A 20741-nucleotide genomic window follows, 5' to 3' on the forward strand; every position below is an offset into this window, starting at 1 on the left:
TTTCTCATTTCAGTCCACCATCAACAACACAAAAATAAAAGACATGTTCTTTACACCATATATCTTAGATAAGTAGACCAGAACTGTTCACAGTATTCAATGTGTCGTTCAACTAGTGCCTTGTATAGTCTTGTATTACCTGCTGAATACAGATGCCAACTTTTTATGATATATGCACAAGGACTTCCAATTTCCAGGAAACTGTCCTGAATATACTGTGAAATCTTCCTGTGCCGTAGGTTTCTGTAGTTTCTCTCTATTTATAATGTTCAACTGTTGTATTCTTGCTGCCAAAGTGCATAAACTCGCATTTTCCCACATATTTCATCTGTCAATTTTTTTGCCCATTTGTTGAATTGTATTCTGTACCACTCTGCAGACTTTGTGTCATCCTCACTGCTTGTCTGCTCACTTCTTTTGTCATCCAGAAACTTAGCAATAGTGCATTCATATTTTATTCCAAATCACTGACGTGTAGTGTAAATAATTGTGGTTGAACACTGATCCATGTGGCACTGTACTAGTTAGATTGCCATCCTGAAAATGCCCTCATCTGTCTTCCAATATCTTTTATCCATGCTAGTATACTACCCGAACACCCTAACATGGACTTTTATAATAATAAGTAGTTGAATGTACTGCATTTTATCAAATGCTTTTTGGAAACCCAAATGTTTTATATCTACTGGCTCCTCTTTAAGTTTCTTGTTATCTCACGAAACTAATAAACATGTCGGGTATGATTCTCATTTTTTGGCTCTGCTTGATCATATCATGTATTTCTAGATTCCCTGCAATCACATTATTTGTAATAGACAGCAACATTTTCCAACTAACAAACCCTAATTAAGCTAACAAGCCTATAGTTACCTTTTTTGTCTCTTTTCCCTTTACATCTGCAGTTTTCCCAATCATCTGGGGTTTTTCTGAAATCTGAGGATTGCTGAAAGATTACTATGATGTGTCCATGATCTCTCTAGTTGCTTCCTTTAAGATCCTAGGATGCAATACAATAAGACCAAGGACCTTTTGGCCTTTAGCCTTATTAGTTTCCCTTGTAGTTTCTCTTGTGATAGTTACTGTATTTATTTTCCTCTCCAGGTTTCACCCCTTGATTGCTTAGTTTTTGAATTATTGTTAGTGGTCTCTATCTTAAAGACTGCTACAGCTCCTCTGTTATTTCCTGTTTCCCTAGCCGCCGCCTCTAATGGCCCTGTATTAACCTTGACTTGTTTCCTTTTTATGTATTTAACCAAGTACCTGCCATTCATTTTGGTATCACTTGCTAATTTACCCTCAAAATTGATTCCCCCCCACCCTTGTTCTTTGATCATCTTGTGTGGTTTAGCAACTTTCCCAGTCTTCTTGCATCTATTAATCTTTTCTACCTTTCTTATTTCAAGTTGATAGTATGCTTAACTTGCTTGGTTTACCATGGTTGGTTTATCTCCTTCCTAGGATTCTCCTTCCTCACTAGGATATATCTTTGTTGCGAGTCACAAGCTACATCCTGAAATGTCTGTTATTTTACTCACGCTACATCCTGAAATGTCTATTATTTTACTCAATTGTTTTTTCAGTTAATCTTCTTAAATTGCCAGTATGCACATTTAGCACAGTTGTTTCCAGGTTCCTCCCTCTCAAACCAATTGTTACAATTTACTGTTATGATCACTGTTTCCCAAGGGACATCATGCATTAAACAATTTTATTAATTATATGTCAAAATTGCCTGATCCCTGGTTAGATCCACAAAAAGTTTCCCAAGTACTGTCTATGAATTCTTCCTCATGGCTTCCTCTGTCAGTTTGATTTTCAGAATTTACCTGAAGACGAAAGTCACTCCTGATTAATGTACTGCCTTTGTCAGTATGGTTGGGCGGTACGGTGGCACAGTGGTTAGCACTGCTGCCTCACAGCACCAGAGACCTGGGTTCAATTCCCACCTCAGGTGACTGTGTGGAGTTTGTACATTCTCCCCGTGTTTGCGTGGGTTTCCTCCAGGTGCTCCGGTTTCCTCCCACAGTCCAAAAATGTGCAGGTTAGGTAAATTGGCCATGCTAAATTGCCCCTAGTGCTAGGTGAAGGGATAAATGTAGGGGAATGGGTCTGGGTGGGTTGCGTTTCGGCGGGTCGGTGTGGACTTGTTGGGCCGAAGGGCCTATTTCCACACGGTAAGTGATCTAATCTAATCTAATACTCAAATAGTTTTCTCAGAAAAGAGATGAAAAACAGCGGAGACCTCAATGCAAATTGAAGACCTTACTTTTACTTAAAAGACAAATTTGCTTCTTTCTATGTACTCGCATCACATGCTGTGGTCTGTAATGTCACTCCAGCTCAGCCCATCAATCCACACCTTTTACCCTTTTCTACTTACCTCTGTTGAGTTTGCTTCTTCCAGTAAACCCAACTTAAAACACCTCTGTCCTCTTTCGCATCAAATATCTTTTTTAATTCAAATTTCTAATTGTAGTCAGTCAAATCTTATTTAGGTTTTATCTCACTCAACTGAATTCCCACACTGCTGCAGTTCCACAGTAACTGTGCTCCTTACAACAGAGAGTGGAGGATGGGGCATGAGGTTGGATCTCATTCAAAGTTTGTGCCCTGTTTCTGCTGACAATTCACTGACTCCTGTGGAGGCACCAAGGACATAGATTTGCATCAAAGGCTCCCATATGTGATTGGCCACCTTCTCAGTCAAAGTTCATGGGTCAGGACTAGAAAGGCAATGAGTTTTAGACTAGTTCTCTGGTACATGAGTGCTGACTTTGGTTAGGGAGGATGTTGGATGGCATGATTGTAGATGTGGAGCCATCACAATCACCCTTCTCCATGTTTGCAGTGGATGTGGCCTGGTCTCTACACAGGAACTTGGGCTTCCCCCTCGATCTGATTAGCCTAATGTTGGAAGAAAAGGCAGTGAACGTGGACACTGAAGCCTTGCGGCAGCTGGCAAAGGAAGAGGCAGAGGTGAGGTTTTAAGATGCTGAATGGGCTGCCCAGAAACCACTAGAGTGATGTGTTAGTCTAGCTTATGTGCTTCCCCTGCCCCTCTGCCTAAACCCTCAAGACCTTCAACTCCAGAATCCTGTGGAGATAACTGAGCTTTTCCAGTTCTTGATTCATATGCATCCTGGATTGGAATCACTCCACTATTGGTGGCAGTTCCTTCTGTCATCTGATTTTGATTTGATTTATTAACATCACGTGTACCGAGATACAGTGAGAAAGGTGTGTCTTCCAAGCTTTACAGACAGATCGTACTATACAAGTGCATCAGGGTAACAGAACACAGAGTGCAGGGTGCAGTGTTACAGCTGCCAGTGTGGGATTCCCTCCCGACATCTCTCTTCCTCTTTACTGCACTTCCCTCAATTAAGAACTTTGCCCATTTATTGAATAAATTGTCTAATTCAGTATTTCCTTATTTTATTTAATCAAACGTTGGTTGTATGCCTGAGAAACACCAAATACAAACATAAGGACCAGGAGCAACAGTGGACCATTTGACCCCAAAAGCTTGTTCTTCCATTGTGCAACATTACGGCCAATCTGTTACACGCCCGTTTCATGTCGGTTCCTCACAGCCCTCGACCACTAACCCCACCCACTCCCCAATATTTCGAAAATCTATCTACCTCTTTAAATACTTCATTGATCTAGCCTCCACAGTTCTCTTCTGTAAGGAATTCCAGACATTCACTAACTTCTAGGAGAAGAAATGCCTTCATACCTCAGTTTTAAAAAACTGTTCCCTTGTTCTATAACTATGTCCTGTGTTCCAAATTTCCTGCACTAGTGGAAGCATCATTTCAACATCTACCCAGTGAAGCTTCCTCAGAATCTTTGATGTTTCAATAAACGCCCCCCCCACCCCCATTCTTCTAATCTCTAATAAATAGGCCATTTTTAGCTTCTTAGCCATTTTTCATAAGTTAACCCTTTTATCTCAGGAATCAGTGCAATGAATCAACTATTGAACTGCCTCCAGTTTTAATATAGCCTTCCTTAAATACAGGCATCAAAACTACATAGTACTCCAGGTGCAGCCTCATGAACACCCTGTACAATTGTAACAAGATTTCACTGTTTCCAAAGCCAGTACCCAAGCAGAAGGCAACACTGCAATATTAATTTAAGTCATTTATGAAGTGTGAGCAAGGCACAGTGTTCTAATGTATGCTGTTTTCATCTAGAGGAGAGTCATGGTCTCTCGCCTGCTCTCTTTCTTCCTCCCTCTGTCTGTCTAATTGAAGCACATGTATCCACCTTGACTGATTTCAGCTGGATCAGTGGCAATGACATGGGATGGCGTGTGATAAATAGATGTGGCTCCTTTTTCTCATTTGTTCTTCAGATGTCGGTATTGCTGGCTGGGCCAGCATTTATTGACCATCCCTGATTGTTCTGAGACAGGCATGCTGAGTTGTGCCTTGAATTTCACATGCTGTATATCGAGCATAGAACATTACAGCGCAGTACAGGCCCTTCAGCCCTCGATGTTGCGCCGACCTGTGGAACCAATCTGAAGCCCATCTATCCTACACTATTCCATTATCATCCATTATTTATCCAATGACCATTCAATGCCCTTAAAGTTGGCAGGCAGTATGTTCTACACCCCTACCACTGAATAAAGAAACTCTCTGACATCTGTCCTATATCTATCACCCCTCAATTTAAAGCTATGTCCCCTTGTACTAGTCATCACTATCCGGAAAAAAAATGGCTCTCACTCTCCACCCTTTCTAACCCTATGATCATCATCTATGTCTCAATTAAGTCACCTCTCAACCACCACCTTTTCTAATAAAAACAGCCTCAACGTCTCTCAGCCTTTCCTCATAAGACCTTCCCTCCATACCAGGCAATAGCCTAGTAAATCTCCTCTGGAACCTTTACAAAGCTTCCACATCCTTCCGATAATGCGGTGACCAGGACTGTATGTAATACTCAAAGTGCGGCTTCAGAGGTTTGTCAAGCTGCAGCATGACCTCATGTCCCTGGAACTCAGTCCCTCTACCAATAAAAACTAACGCATTGTATGCCTTCTTAACAACCCCATCAACCTGGGTGGCAACTTTCAGGGATCTATGTACATGGACACTGAGACCTCTCTGCTCATCTGCACTCCCAAGAATCTTACCATTAGCCCAGTACTCTTTATGGATGTAGGTTTGCTCGCTGAGCTGGAAGATTCATTTCCAGACATTTTGTCACCCTACTAGGTAACATCTTCAGTAGGCCTCAGGTGAAGCACTGTATATGATTCCTGCTTTCTATTTATATGCTTGGGTTTCTTTGGGTTGGTAATGTCATTTCTTGTGGCGATGTCATTCCCTGTTCCTTTTCTCAGGGGGTGGTAGATGGGGTCTAACTCGACGTGTTGGTTGATAGAGTTCCAGTTGGAATGCCGTGCTTCCAGAAATTCTCATGCTGTCTCTGTTTGGCTTGTCCTAGGATGGATATGTTGTCCCAGTCGAAGTGATGTCCTTCCTTATCTGTATGTAAGGATACTAGTGAGAGGGGGTCATGTCGTTTTGTGGCTAGTTGATATTCATGTATCCTGGTGGCTAGTTTTCTACCTGTTTGTCCGATGTAGTGTTTGTTGCAGTTCTTGCAAGGTATTTTGTAATTGACATTAGTCTCGCTTGCTGTCTGTATGGGGTCTTTCAAGTTCATCAGCTGCTGTTTTAGTGTTTAAATACTTAATAGAAGACTTACGCCACTCCATCCACCCCACCCAGGAATTCCTGAAGACCATCAAAGACACTAAAAAAGAAGTGGATGAAATAATGGTCTCCTTTGATGTAACAGCCTTGTTTACATCAATCAACATTAACCTGGCCAAGGAAACACTGACTACACAAAGACACATACACCAAACACCACTAACTTCATCAGCAAGAACAGTATCATCAAGCTGGTGGACCACACATTTCACCTTCAACAAAAAAACCTACAGACAACCAACGGAACACCCATGGGATCTCTGATATCAGGGTTCTTAGCAGAGGCAGTAATACAGAGATTCGAACAAACAGCTCTGCCAACCATCCACCCCGAGCTTTGGGTCCGCTACGTGGATGGCATCTTTCTCATCACTATACAAAACAAATTGGAGCAAACCTTCAAGACCATCAAGAATAGCCTTATTGGCATAAAACTCACTAAAGAGGAAAACAACAAAGTGTCACAGTAGATCGAACAGCCAATGGGGAACTCCAAACCAACATCTACGGGAAAACAACACATACAGACCAAATATTGAACAACAGAAGCATTCGTCCCAACACCCACAAACGAAGCTGCATCAGAACATTATTTCAATGAGCCTACACACACTGCAGCACAGAGGAACTATGCAGAGCAGAGCAAAATCACCTACACAGTGTATTCAAAATGAATGGGTACCCCATGAACACAGTCCGTCGATTTTTCAGCAACAAACCCAAACAAGCAGACAAAACACGTCCAGAAACCCTAGCCATTCTCCCCTACATCAAAGACATCTCGGAAATGACTGCCAGACTACTCAGACCCCTTGGCATCATGGTAGCCCACAAACCCACCAAAACAGCAGTGAATGAACTTGAAAGACCCTATACAGACAGCAAGCAAGACTAATGTCGTTTGCAAAATACCTTGCAAGAGCTGTAACAAACACTACATTGGACAAACAGACAGAAAACTAACCACCAAAATACATGAACATCAACTAGCCACAAAACGACATGACCCTCTCTCACTAGTATCCTTATATGCAGATAAGGAAGGACATCACTTCAACTGGGACAACACATCCATCCTAGGACAAGCCAAACAGAAACACGCACAAGAATTCCTAGAAGTTTTGTGCAGTGTGACCTACCCTTCCCAAAACAGTGACTATCCCTGATTATCTTATGCCTTTCAAGATGATAAATCCTATCTCTTATAACCTTTTCCAACAAGGCTCACTGTTCTGTAATTACCAGGGTTGTCTCTACCCTTGAACAAGGGGAAATATTTACTATCCACCAGTCTTCAGGCACTATTCCTGAAGACAATGATGACATAAAGATCAAAGCCAAAAGTTCTGCAATCACTTCCCTGCTTCCCAGAGAATCCTAGGATAAATTCCATCCGGCCCAGGGGACTTGTCTATTTTCACACTTTTCAGAATTGCTAACACCTCCTTCTTGCGAACGTCAACACTGTCTAGTCTAGTATTCTCTTCGAAAACATTGTCTTTTTCCAATAAGAATACTGATGAAAATTATTCATTTAGCACTTCCTCCATCTCCTCAGACTCCATGCATAACCTTTCACTACTATCCTTGTGTGGCCCTCATTTTATTCCAGTCATTCTTTTATTCCTGATATACCTACAGAAAGCCTTAGGGTTTTCCTTGATCCTATCGGCCAATGACTTCTCATGTCTCCTCCTGGCTCTTATTAGCTCTCTCTTTAGGTCTTTACGACTAACCTCTAACTCTCAAGCGCCCGAACTGGGCCTTCACATCTCATCCTAACAGAAGCTGCCACCTTCCTCTTGACAAGAGATTCAATTCCTTTAGTAAACCACGGCTCCCTCACTCGACCACTTTCTCCCTGCCTGACAGGTGCATAATTATCAAGGACCCACAGTAGCCGGTCCTTGAATAAGCTGCACCTTTCAGTTGTGCCCATTCCCTGCAGTTTCCTTCCCCATCCTATGCTTCCTAAGTCTTGCCTAATCAACCTTCCTCCAGCTATAACTGTTGCCCTGTGGTTTAAAAAAAAAGTGTGTAAGTACAAAGTGAGTGTTGTTAGGATGGAGTTCCAGGACTTTGACCCCATTACGTCATCATGGTTTCACAGAGAAGGGGAGAGGAGGCATTGAAACATAAGTTTTCAGAAGATCGTGCATTGGATTTTCTGTACATGAGCTATTCTGAGCGCTCTCTCGGGATACTGTAGTTTGATGGATTTTTTTTCTATCTCTGCAGCGTCTGAGACCATCCCCCCAGTCAGAATTGCAACAGGGCAGAGTGCTGGGTATACAAGACATAAATGAACTCCAGAGGACTGGAGTGCTCAGAACGGATGATTCAGCAAAACACATCTACACGCTTGAGGATGGCAAATATGGTAAACACATTTTCAGGCAAGCTCATCCCACCAAATGCACAAAGAGGCAATTGGAATGGCAAAATCTGATTGAGAATGAGAGATTAGAGACAGAGTGAAGCTCATTCGATCCTGTCTCCATAAAACACTCCCATTATAGGTACAGCAGAGAGTTAGATACAGAATAAAGCTACCTCTACATTGTCCCCATCAAATACTCCCAGGACAGAGACAGCACCGCATTAGTTATAGAATAAAGCTCCATCTATTCTGTCTCCATTAAACACTGAGGCACAAGTACAATTTGGGATCAAATACAGAATAAGCAACCCTCATTAAACAGTTCCAGGACAGGTATAGCACATGATTAGATAGAAAGTATCTAATCTTTTAAACTAATCTTCTAGTCTTTTAAGCTAAAGGTAAACAGAGTGTACTGTTGTCTCTACGCTGTCCCAATCAAACACTATCAGAATTGGTGTAGCATGAGGTTAGATACAGAGTAAAGTTCCCTCTACACTGTTCACATCAAACACTATCAGGGCATGTAGAGCAAAGGGGTTAGATACACTGATCTTTCCATACTGTCCCCATCAAAACAACTTCCTGGACAGTGACAGCATAAAGTTAGATACAAAGTAAATATTCCTCTACACTGTTGCCATCAAAGACACCTAAGACAGGTACAGTAGGAGAACACGTGATGATGTTTGCAGTGATCCTAGGAATGACGTTGTTGGGTTTTGACTCTGCAGTGAGTGTGAATCAATGTTTATAAAACAAAGAACTGTAGATCTCTCAGTTCTCATCTTACAAAGAACCAGAAATCTGAAACAAAAAAGAAATTGCTGAAAACATTCAGATCTGGCAGCATCTGTGAAGAGAAAGAGTCAACATTTTGACAGAAATGTCACTGTACCCAAAGACCATGCAAGTTCTTCCAGTTTTAGTTTTTGTTTGTGAAATTGTGTGTTTGTTTTCCAGTGTTTAGTCCCTGCCAGGCCACTGTAGTAGCATTGTATGATGGCAACTCATTGGTGAAGGAGGTGAGGCGAAGTCAGACGTGTGGTGTCATCCTGGACAGAACCAATTTCTACAGCGAGCAGGGTGGGCAGACCCATGACCTGGGTTACTTTATACGAGAGGGTCACCAGGCAAGTTTGGCTGCGTGGTGCGATTTCAGCGCTGACACCCAATCCTGAAGTCTGGCGGCACCCTTGGGGTCTGAACTTAAGTTGCACACTCCGATCCACCTGCCCCCACCCTCCGCTGCTGACCCTCAGGGGCCCCTACAAATGCACCCTCTGAGCGAACCCTTGGGCCCCTATGACGTGTTCTCTGTGTTGACCCTTGGGCTGCTACGAAGGGTTTTCTGTGCTAACCGCTGGGGGCCCCGCGACATGCTGTATGTGCTAATCCTTGGGCCCCTATGACGTGTCCTCTGCTGGTCCTTGAACTGTGGGAAGGTGGTGTCCTAGATCTCTCTAGCTGACTGTGAAATGAGAGGGAGCCACTGAGCTGTAATGCTTGACTCACCCCTGCCTTGTCTGTTCCATAACCAGGAACTCCGCTCAATTCTGATTTTCTTCATTAGGATGTTCTGCTACCAGTGGTGAATGTACAGGCAGCTGGCGGCTTTGTGGTTCACACGGTCAGTGTACCAGAATCATTACACGTTGGAGACAGACTCAACTTGATTCTGAATGAGGTATTTAAAGTGATACTTTTGATGGAGTGGCATTTTTGATAATGAATAGCATTACAGCTGTGCTGAGGGATGATATTCCCAGAAATACATCCAGGGAAGTTATTTAGGTGGAACTGAGAAATAAGAAAGGGATGATCACCTTATTGGGATTGTATTATAGAGCCCCAGTAGTCAGAGGGAAATAGAGAAACAAACTTGTAAGGAGATCTCAGCTATCTGTAAGAATAATAGGGTGGTTATGGTCGGGGATTTTAACTTTCCAAACATAGACTGGGACTGCCATAGTGTTAAAGGTTTCGATGGAGAGGAATTTCTTAAGTGCGCACAAGGCAATTTTCTGACTCAGAATGTGGATGTACCTACTAGAGAAGGTGCAAAACTTGACCTACTCTTGGAAAATAAGGCAGGGCAGATGACTGAGGTGTCAGTGGGGGAGCACTTTGGGGCCAGCGACCATAATTCTATTAGTTTTAAAATAGTGATGGAAAAGGATAAACCAGATCCGCCACAAATTCACCTGCACTTCCACACACATCATTTATTGCATCCGCTGCACCCGATGTGGCCTCCTCTATATTGGGGAGACAGGCCACCTACTTGCGGAATGTTTCAGTGGACACCTCTGGGACACCCAGACCAACCAACCCAACTGCCCCGTGGCTCAACACTTCAACTCACCCTCCCACTCCACCAAAGACATGCAGGTCCTTAGACTCCTCCATCGCCAGACCATAGCAACACGACGTTTGGAGGAAGAGCACTTCATCTTCCGCCTAGGAACCCTCCAACCACAAGGGATGAACTCAGATTTCTCCAGTTTCCTCATTTCCCCCACCTTGTCTCAGTCAAATCCCTCGAACTCGGCACCGCCTTCCTAACCTCAATCTTCTTCCTGACCTCTCCGACCCCACCCCCACTCCGGCCTATCACCCTCACCTTGACCTCCCTCCACCTATCGCATTCCCAACGCCCCTCCCCCAAGTCCCTCCTCCCTACCTTTTATCTTAGCCTGCTGGACACACTTTCCTCATTCCTGAAGAAGGGCTTATGCCCGAAACGTCGATTCTCCTGTTCCTTGGATGCTGCCTGACCTGCTGTGCTTTTCCAGCAACACATTTTCAGCTCTGATCTCCATCATCTGCAGTCCTCACTTTCTCCCCTCAAAGATCAGCAAGGCAGCCTTTGTGTAGAGCAGCAGAAAATGGGGGAGATACTAAATGAATATTTTGCATCAGTATTTACTGTGTGACTGGATATGGAAGATACAGACCATCAGGAAATAGATGGTGACATCTTGCAAAATGTCCAGATTACAGAGGAGGAAGTGCTGGATGTCTTGAAATGGTTAAAAGTGGATAAATCCCCAGGACCTGATCAGGTGTACCCGAGAATTCTGTGGGAAGCTAGAGAAGTGATTGCTGGGCCTCTTGCTGAGATATTTGTATCATCGATAGTCACAAGTGAGGTCAAGCCGGAAGACTGGAGGTTGGCAAACGTGGTGCCATTGTTTAAGAAGGGCAGTAAAGTCAAGCCAGGGAACTATAGACCAGTTAGCCTGACCTCGGTGGTGGGCAAGTTGTTGGAGGGAATCCTGAGGGACAGGATGTACATGTATTTGGAAAGGCAAGGACTGATTAGGGATAGTCAACATGGCTTTGTGCGTGGGAAATCATGTCTCACAAACTTGATTGAGTTATTTGAAGAAGTAACAAAGAAGGCTGATGAGGGCAGAGCAGTAGCTGTGATGTATATGGACTTCAGTAAGGTGTCGAAGGCTGAGGGGTGACCTAATAGAGGTTTACAAAATTATGAGAGGCATGGATAGCATAAATAGACAAAGTATTTTCCCTGGTGTCGGGGAGTCCAGAACTAGAGGGCATAGGTTTAAGGTGAGAGGGGAAAGACATAAAGGAGACCTCAGGGGCAACTTTTTCACGCAGAGGGTGGTACGTGTATGGAATGAGCTGCCAGAGGATGTGGTGGAGGCTGGTACAATTGCAACATTTAAGAGGCATTTGGATGGGTATATGAATAGGAAGGGTTTGGAGGGATATGGGCCGGGTGCTGGCAGGTGGGACTAGATTGGGTGGGCATGGACGGGTTGGACCGAAGGATCTGTTTCCATGCTGTACATCTCTATGACTCTGAGAAAGTTATTGGCCACTTACTGCAGTGTACTGGACCATAGGGAAAACCCTAAGGCTTTCTATAGGTATGTTAGGAATAAAAGAATGACTAGGGAAGGAATAGGTCCAATCAAGGATAGTAATGGGAAGTTGCGTGTGGAGGCTGAAGAGATTGGGGAGGCGCTGAATGAATACTTTTCGTCAGTATTCACTCAGGAACAGGACATTGTTGTCGATATAAATACTGAGGCACGAATAAGTAGAATGGATGGCTTTGAGATATGTAGAGAAGAGGTGTTGGAAATTCTGGCAAGGGTGAAAATAGATAAGTCCCCTGGGCCTGATGGCATTTATCCTAGGATTCTCTGGGAAGCAAGGGAGGAGATTGCAGAGCCATTGGCCTTGATTTTTGTGTCCTCTTTGTCGACAGGAGTAGTGCCAGAGGACTGGAGCCTAGCAAACGTGGTTCCCTTGTTCAAGAAGGGGAGTAGGGATAATCCTAGTAACTATAGGCCAGTGAGTCTCACTTCTGTTGTGGGCAAAGTCTTAGAGAGAATTGTAAGGGATAGGATTTATGCACATCTGGATAAGAATGATGTGATCAAGGATAGTCAGCATGGTTTTGTGAAGGGCAGGTCGTGCCTCACAAACCTTATTGAATTCTTTGAGAAGGTGACGAAGGAGGTAGATGAGGGGAAAGCGGTAGATGTGGTATATATGGATTTTAGTAAGGCGTTTGATAAGGTCCCCCATGGTAGGCTACTGCAGAAAATACAGAGATATGGCATTGAGGGTGAGTTGGAGGTTTGGATTAGGAATTGGCTGGCTGGAAGAAGACAGAGGGTAGTAGTTGATGGCAAAGGTTCATCTTGGAGTGCCGTCACTAGCGGTGTTCCGCAAGGATCTGTTTTGGGACCATTGCTGTTTGTCATTTTTATAAATGACCTGGAGGAAGGGTTAGAAGGTTGGGTGAGCAAGTTTGCGGATGATACGAAAGTCGGAGGAGTTGTAGACAGTGAGGAAGGATATGGCAGGTTACAGCGGGATATAGAGAAGCTGCAGAGCTGGGCAGAAAGGTGGCAAATGGAGTTCAATGTAGCTAAGTGTGAAGTGATTCACTTTGGTAAGAGTAATAAAAAGATGGATTACTGGGCTAATGGTCGGATACTTGGTAGTGTGGAAGAGCAGAGGGATCTTGGTGTCCATGTACACAGATCTCTGAAAGTTGCCACCCAGGTAAATAGTGCAGTGAAGAAGGCATATGGCGTACTGGCTTTTATTGGTAGAGGAATTGAGTTCCGGAGTCCTGAGGTTATGCTGCAGTTGTATAAGACTCTGGTGTGGCCGCATCTGGAGTATTGTGTGCAGTTTTGGTCGCCATACTATAGGAAGGATGTGGAGGCACTGGAACGGGTGCAGAGGAGGTTTACCAGGATGTTGCCTGGTATGGTAGGAAGATCGTATGAGGAAAGGCTGAGGCACTTGGGGTTGTTTTCATTGGAGAAAAGAAGGTTTAGGGGTGATTTGATAGAGGTGTACAAGATGATTAGGGGGTTAGATCGGGTTGACAGTGAGAACCTTTTTCCACGTATGGAGTCAGCTATTACAAGGGGGCATAGCTTTAAATTAAGGGGGGGTAGATATAGGACTGATGTTAGGGGTAGGTTCTTCACTCAGCGAGTCGTAAGTTCATGGAATGCCCTGCCAGTAGCAGTAGTGGACTCTCCCTCTTTATGGGTATTTAAGCGGGCATTGGATAGGTATATGGAGGATAGTGGGTTAGTGTAGGTTAGGTGGGCTTTGATCGGCGCAACATCGAGGGCTGAAGGGCCTGTACTGCGCTGTATTCTATTTTTAAAAAAATTGATTGGTGTTCTGGGTGCCCCTGTTATTATATACTGTAGCTTGTGGTGCTTTTTGTCTGTTCATTCTTATGATGTGGATGATAGTAGCTGGGCCAGTGTTTACTGCCCATCTTTAATTGCTCTGGAGACAATGCTAATGAACTGTCTTGTTGAGCCCTTTCACATGGTTATGAACAATCAAACACATTTCTACGGTCTGGGGTTCCATAGGTCAGACCATGTAAGGGTGGCAGATTTCCTTCCCTAAAGGACATAGGTCAACCAAACAGGTTTTTTACCATGATTTGATAGTTTATGACTATTCAGGTAGGTTTTTTATTCCAGATTTATTTAACTCCTGCAGCAGCCCTTGTAGTATTTGAACTCATGATTCCACAGTCCTCTGGGTGATTAGACCCGTAACATAACCACTGTGCCGCTATTTGACTGTCATGCTGTTTGTTTTTTCTGGTACTTTCCAAGGGTCACCGTCTGGCCTGCATGGTGAAACACACGGCTACTCATCTGCTGAACTATGCCTTGCGCTGTGTGCTGGGAGATGAGACTGAGCAGAGAGGATCACACATCACGGCTGATCGACTGCGCTTTGACTACAGTATCAAGGTAGGAATCACTTTTGCTATCTCCATTGTCTGCATGGTGTTGTGCTGCATCTGACCTCACTGAGTGAAGGGCTCCAGCCCGAGATGTTGATTTTTCTGCTCCTCGGATGCTGCCTGACCTGCTCTGCTTTTCCAGCGACACACTCTCATCACTGAGTGTCCCGCCTCCTGAGTTTGAAAACCTCTAACGAAATTTCCTATCAACCTTCTCTCTAAGGAAAACAGTCCCACCTTCTCCAATCTATCAATGTAATTGAAGTTCCGCTTGGTCCAACCAATTAATTGCAGGGTTCAACTGCCTCTGAGGCCGCCTCCATCATTTTCCATTCATATCAACCATTCTAGTTCTCTCTTCCCTTCTCCATTATGTACTCTTTCCTCAATCTATCCATGACTGTATTGGTGGGAGTGGCCACTGCACAGTCCTTGTGGAGACAGGCGTCCAGGCTTCACATTGAGGATGCCATCCATCGTGTTATATGACAGGAGCACCTTAGTAAATGGGAGAGACTTCGAACAAACCAAATGACTCAAAACCATGCATCCGTGAAGTGTTGTTGGCCACCAGCAGGAGAATTTTACTCCAACACAATCTGTAACCTTATGGTTCAGCATATCTCCAGTTGACCATTACCATCAAACCAGGAGATTAGCCCGAGCTCGGTGAAGCTTACAGGAGGGAGTACTAAATGCAGGAGTTTGTTGATAATGTTATCACATTATCAACAACACCTACTCACTGCCCTCCAGTTTGGACAGAGCAGTCATCACAATCCTGACCTGTGCCCTGTCCACCCCATTGTGGACAGGCTAGGGAGTTAGGATGTGTATTACTCACTGCAGGATTCCTTGTGTCTGATCTCTCGTAGCCACAGTATTTGGCTAAACTAGTTCAGTTTCTGTTCAATGATAAGCCTCAGGATGTTTGTCAAGGGGCAGATTGTCTCTTCATGGAAAAGATCATTGTCTGACACTTGTGTGGAGCATTTGTTCCTTGCCACTTTTCAGTCCAAGCCTGGCTGTTGTCCAAGTCTTGCTTAAGTTGGACATGGACTGCTTCAATATCTGAGGAATCGCAAATACTACTGAACATTGTGCAATCATCAGCGAATATTTTCAGTTCTGACCTTTTGATGAACAGTAGGTCATTGATGAAGTGACTGAAGATGTTGGACCAAGGACAGTTTCCTAAGGAACTGGTGACTAACCTTGAATGACCACAACCATTTTCATATGTGCCGAGTATCACTCCAAGCAGCAGGTTTCCTCTGATTCCCATTGACTTCTGTTTTGACACTCCTTTGAATGTGGTTTTGATGTCAATCAGTCTTTCCTTACTTCTGGAATTCAGCTGTTTTGTCCATGTTTGAACCAAGGTGATCCGGACCAGAGTGGCCCTGGAAGGTCCCAAACTGGATGTCACTGAGCAGGTACTGGTTGGTAAGACACCGTCCATCACTTTACTGATAATCAAGACCATAAGACATAAGAGCAAAAATTAGACCATTCAGCCCATCGAATCTGCTTCTCCATTCAGTCATGGTTAATAAGTTTCTCAACCCCATTCTCCAGCTTTCTCCCCATAACCTTGACCCCCTTGATATTCAAGAACTTATCTCTCTCAATCTTAAATATACTCAATGACCTGGCCTCCACATCCTTCTGTGGCAGTGAATTCCATTGATTCACCGTCTTCTGGCTGAAGAAGCTTCTCCTTATCTCCATTCTAAAGGGTCTTCCCTTTACTCTAAGGCTGTGCCCTTGGGGCCTATTCTCTCCAACCAATGGAAGCACCTTCCCAATATCTACTCTGTCCAGGCCATTCAGTATTCTGTATGTTTCAATTAGATCCCACTCATCTTTCTAAACTCTATTGAGTATATAACTGGGAGTCCTCAATGATTCCTCATATGTTAAGCTTTTCATCCTGGGACCATTCTCGTGAACCTCCTGAACTCACTCCGGGCCAGTACATCCTTCCAGAGATATGGGGGCCAAAACTGTGCATAATACTGCAAATGTAGTCTGACCAGAGCCTTGCATAGCCTCAGAAGGACATTCCTCTCAAAATAAATGCCATCATTGCATTTGTCTTTCTAACTACTGACTCAACCTGAAAGTGTACTTTGAGAGAATCTTGGACTAGACTGATGGAGTGTTATTTGGCAGAGTTGGATTTGACCCTCCGATGTAATGTACTTGGGCAATTTGTCTCATTGTCAGGTAGATGCCAGTGTTGTAACTGTACTGGAACAGCTTGGCTGGGCGAGTGGTGGGTTCTGGAGCATAGATCTTGAGTCCTGTTGCTGGGATATTGTCAGGGCCCAGAGCTGAGACCTGATCTGTTGGTTGTGAGATCGCTTGGCTCTGTCTATCATTTACTGTTGGTGTGCGAATAATCTTGATTTGTAACTTTTTCAGATTGACACCTTATATGTATGTCTGTCTGGTTCTGGCTTGCTGTCCTACACTCACTGCTGACCCAGGATTGATCTCCTGGCTTGATGGCAGTGGTAGACTGAGGGATATGCAAGGCCATGAGGTCATAGTTTGTTTTATTGATGGCCCACAGCACCTCATGGATGCTTAGTGTTGAGTTGTTAGATCTGTCCAAAGTCTGTCCTATTTAGCACGGTGATAGTGCTACACAGCACAATGGAGGGGTTTCACAATGTGAAGGTGGGACCTCATCTTCACATGGACTATGTGGTGGTCACTGTTTTGATAGATGCATCTGCACCTGGCAGATTAATAAGGATGAGGGAAGTGTGTTTCTCCCTCATGTTCTTCCCCACACCACCTGGTGCAGATCCAGTCTCGGATTCTCTGATCAGTTTTGGAATCAACCAACACAGTTCCTGGTGATTAAACAGTGTCCCCTTTAGTAGTGAACACCAAAGCCACCCACATAGAGTACACTGTGTGCCCTGTTGCTCTAAGTGTTCTTCAACATAGAAAAGCACAGGTTCATCAGCCAAGGGAGGGCAGCACATGGTAATCTGTAGCAGGTTTCCTTCCTCACGTTTAACCTGATGATACGAGACTTTGTGAGAAGCAGAGTCAATACACCATTATGCTCTCATGTCTGCTGGATCTGTCCTTCCAGTAGGGCTAGACATGTCCAGTTATGTGGATAGTGGTGTCTGGGGCATTGTAAACTAGGTCAGGCCGTTGATTGACTGACTGTAAGCTCTTCCGGTTTTGGTCCGAGTTGACTGTAATGATGTGCTGCAGTGTGTGTTGAATGTGCTCAGGTCCTGGTTCAGTTTTAATGCATTGCCTTTTTTGATTCTGCTGTAGACTCCAATCACTGGGCAGCAGCTAGAGACAGTGGAGCAGATTGTGCGAGATGTGATCTGTCGTGATGAGTGTGTATACACAGCAGAGGTCCCGTTAAATCAAGTCAACTGCATCAAAGGACTTCGGAGTATCGATGAGGTACAAAAGCAGCCATTTAAAGTCAACCTCTCCATCCACCTTTTTCGGTTGCCTAGAATTCCCTCCTGAGAGTATCAGATAATGCAAAGTAGATCGAAGGAGCTTCCATTTCAACAGAGCTCTGTTGGAGCAGGGTCCATTAGAGGAGAGCTCCCTGGGAGGAGGGTCCGTGAGTGCGGAGCTCCCTGGGAGGAGGGTCCGTTAGAGGAGAGCTCCCTCGGAGGAGGGTCCGTTAGTGCGGAGCTCCCTCGGAGGGGGGTCCGTTAGAGGAGAGCTCCCTGGAAGGAGGGTCCGTTAGAGGAGAGCTCTCTCGGAGGAGGGTCCGTTAGAGGAGAGCTCCCTCGGAGGAGGGTCCGTTAGTGCGGAGCTCCCTGGGAGGAGGGTCTGTTAGTGCGGAGCTCCCTGGGGGGAGGGTCTGTTAGTGCGGAGCTCCCTGGGAGGAGGGTCCATTAGTGCGGAGCTCCCTGGGAGGAGGGTCCGTTAGCGGAGAGCTCCCTGCGAGGAGGGTCTGTTAGTGCGGAGCTCCCTCTGAGGAGGGTCCGTTGGTGCGGAGCTCCCTGGGAGGAGGGTCCGTTAGTGCGGAGCCCCCTCGGAGGAGGGTCCGTTAGAGGAGAGCTCCCTGGGAGGAGAGTCTGTTAGTGCGGAGCTCCCTGGGAGGAGGGTCCGTTAGTGCGGAGCTCCCTGGGAGGAGGGTCCGTTAGTGTGGAGCTCCCTGGGAGGAGGGTCCGTGAGTGCGGAGCTCCCTGGGAGGAGGGTCCGTGAGTGCGGAGCTCCCTGGGAGGAGGGTCCGTGAGTGCGGAGCTCCCTGGGAGGTGGGTCTGTTAGTGCGGAGCTCCCTGGGAGGGGGGTCCGTTAGTGCGGAGCTCCCTCGGAGGAGGGTCCGTTAGTGCGGAGCTCCCTGGGAGGAGGGTCCGTTAGTGCGGAGCTCCCTGGGAGGTGGGTCCGTGAGTGCGGAGCTCCCTGGGAGGAGGGTCCGTGAGTGCGGAGCTCCCTGGGAGGAGGGTCCATTAGTGCCTCAGAGGAGCATCTGCTAGTGCTTCCCCCCTCTGAATTTCCGTTATGAGATGAAGAAGTGCCAGCATTTACCTATTTTTAATGTATTAGAATTTGTGATTTTCTCCAGAGCTGGCTGGAGGCAGACAGCTCAGCTGGAAGACCCCGTTTTGTACCAGCTTTAGCAGGAGCAGCTGCACAATGCAGGAGGTTCAGAAGCTTCTGGAAATATAATCCTGTGATCAGCCTTTGTCATTTTGAGTCCATTTTTAACTTAAGTAGATCTTGAGCACAGAAATCTCGCAAGTTATACACTTTGAGATTTGTCTTCATTCCTTCTATCCATGGCACCTCGTACCCTGTTTGAGTCCATTTGTTCAGATCTGTTCTTCTGACAAGTCAGTCTGTGTTGTATTATTGTTGAAGAAAGCCGTCGGGAGTCAGACCTTGACCATTAGCAGACTTTTTTACATGGCCATGGGCAGTACGTCCTGCCTCTGAGAGAGACTGGTGTAGTCCAGAGTCATACAAACTGCTACAGGTTCTGTAGTATTTTAGGCAGGGGCTGCCCATTAATCACATAACCTCAGGAGGTCACAGGACCAAGCAAAGCCAGCACCGGCTGTTACCGACGTTACCTACATTTTGCAAGCATACATGAATGAATATTATCGCATACCACAGATATACATGGCACAGGAACAGATAGATAAGATAATTAGCTATGTGTCCATCTATGAAAGCAGAATTATATCTGGGGTCCAGGGAGAACCTGGGAGCACAGCCCACAACACAGCTGCAAGATCATTTTACGCAAAACAATTTATTACCTTCTGTCTGAAAACAACATTTTAGCAATTTGTTTCTAATTTTATGAGAAAACTGCTTCCAGGCAAGTGTGGCTAGAATTTACACTCAGTTATCCGTGTGCATGCTTATAATTTCATTTGAAATGGAGGTTTATTGGATGAGGAGGTATCGGATTAAGGGACAGGTCACTTGTCGGCCCATGGTTTTCTGTGGAATGGTTTCCTATAATTGAGAGCTGATAGATTTACTTTCCTCTGCCAGGTTTATCCAGATCCTGTGCGTGTGGTGTCAGTCGGGCTGCCTGTCAAACAGTTACTGCATTCAAATAACAAGCAACACACTTCTGTGGAACTCTGCTGTGGGACGTGAGTAGCACATTCCTGAGCTGGGCCGGGGGGTGGGGGGAGCTTTATTTCAATCTAACCCCATGCTTTACATGTTCTGGGAGTTTTCGATGGGGATAGTGTCAAGGAAGTTTTACTTTGTATCTGACCCTATATTTTACCTGTCCTGTTTGGTTTAAGGGGTCAGCAGAGAGACAGCCTGACTCTGCAACTAACCACATTGCTTTCTATGATATAATTGATGGGTACGTGTCAAGAGAGCTGTAGTTTCAATTTAAAGGACACGAAGTTTTACTTTGTGTTTAAAAGAGTAGAGGAAGCTTTATTCTATATGTAACCCCTTGCTGTACCTGTTGCACAATGCTTGAAAGAACAGTAAAGGTGAAGATGTACTCTCAAACTGTTTGCTCATACATCTTTGTGCAGGCATTTGCTGCGGACAGGTCTGATCCAGGACCTTGTGATTGTATCAGAGAGGCAGCTGGGGAAGGGCATCAGCAGAATACTTGCTGTTACAGGAGAGGACGCCAAGGAGGTGAGCCATTCTCACTGGGAATGCCACTGAGTGAGAGCTGCACACCGATTAGGAGGATAGTGTTTTGCAGATATATAAATAATACTTAGTCATACAGCATGGAAATAGACCCTTCAGCCTAACTTGGCCATGGCAACCCAGTTTCCTGAAAAGAACTAATCCCTTTGTCTGCATTTGGCCCACATACCTCTCTACCTTTCCCATCCTTGTACCTGTCCAAATA

The 20741-nt window shown here is 45.1% G+C and overlaps 1 protein-coding gene across 1 annotated transcript in view; it reads left to right on the forward strand.

Annotated features, from left to right (window-relative positions):
• Window positions 1-20741, forward strand: part of aars2 (alanyl-tRNA synthetase 2, mitochondrial (putative)) — a 57956-nt gene that overhangs the window by 29298 nt on the left and 7917 nt on the right. Inside the window, exons 10-17 of the mRNA XM_072550496.1 lie at window positions 2849-2976; window positions 7977-8118; window positions 9082-9251; window positions 9692-9805; window positions 14259-14399; window positions 17699-17836; window positions 19901-20004; window positions 20410-20518. Coding sequence (XP_072406597.1) covers window positions 2849-2976; window positions 7977-8118; window positions 9082-9251; window positions 9692-9805; window positions 14259-14399; window positions 17699-17836; window positions 19901-20004; window positions 20410-20518 — 1046 coding nt within the window. The remainder of the gene's footprint in view (window positions 1-2848; window positions 2977-7976; window positions 8119-9081; window positions 9252-9691; window positions 9806-14258; window positions 14400-17698; window positions 17837-19900; window positions 20005-20409; window positions 20519-20741) is intronic.

This window comes from Chiloscyllium punctatum, chromosome 3 (assembly GCF_047496795.1).
Source record: "Chiloscyllium punctatum isolate Juve2018m chromosome 3, sChiPun1.3, whole genome shotgun sequence".
Lineage (NCBI taxonomy): Eukaryota > Metazoa > Chordata > Chondrichthyes > Orectolobiformes > Hemiscylliidae > Chiloscyllium > Chiloscyllium punctatum.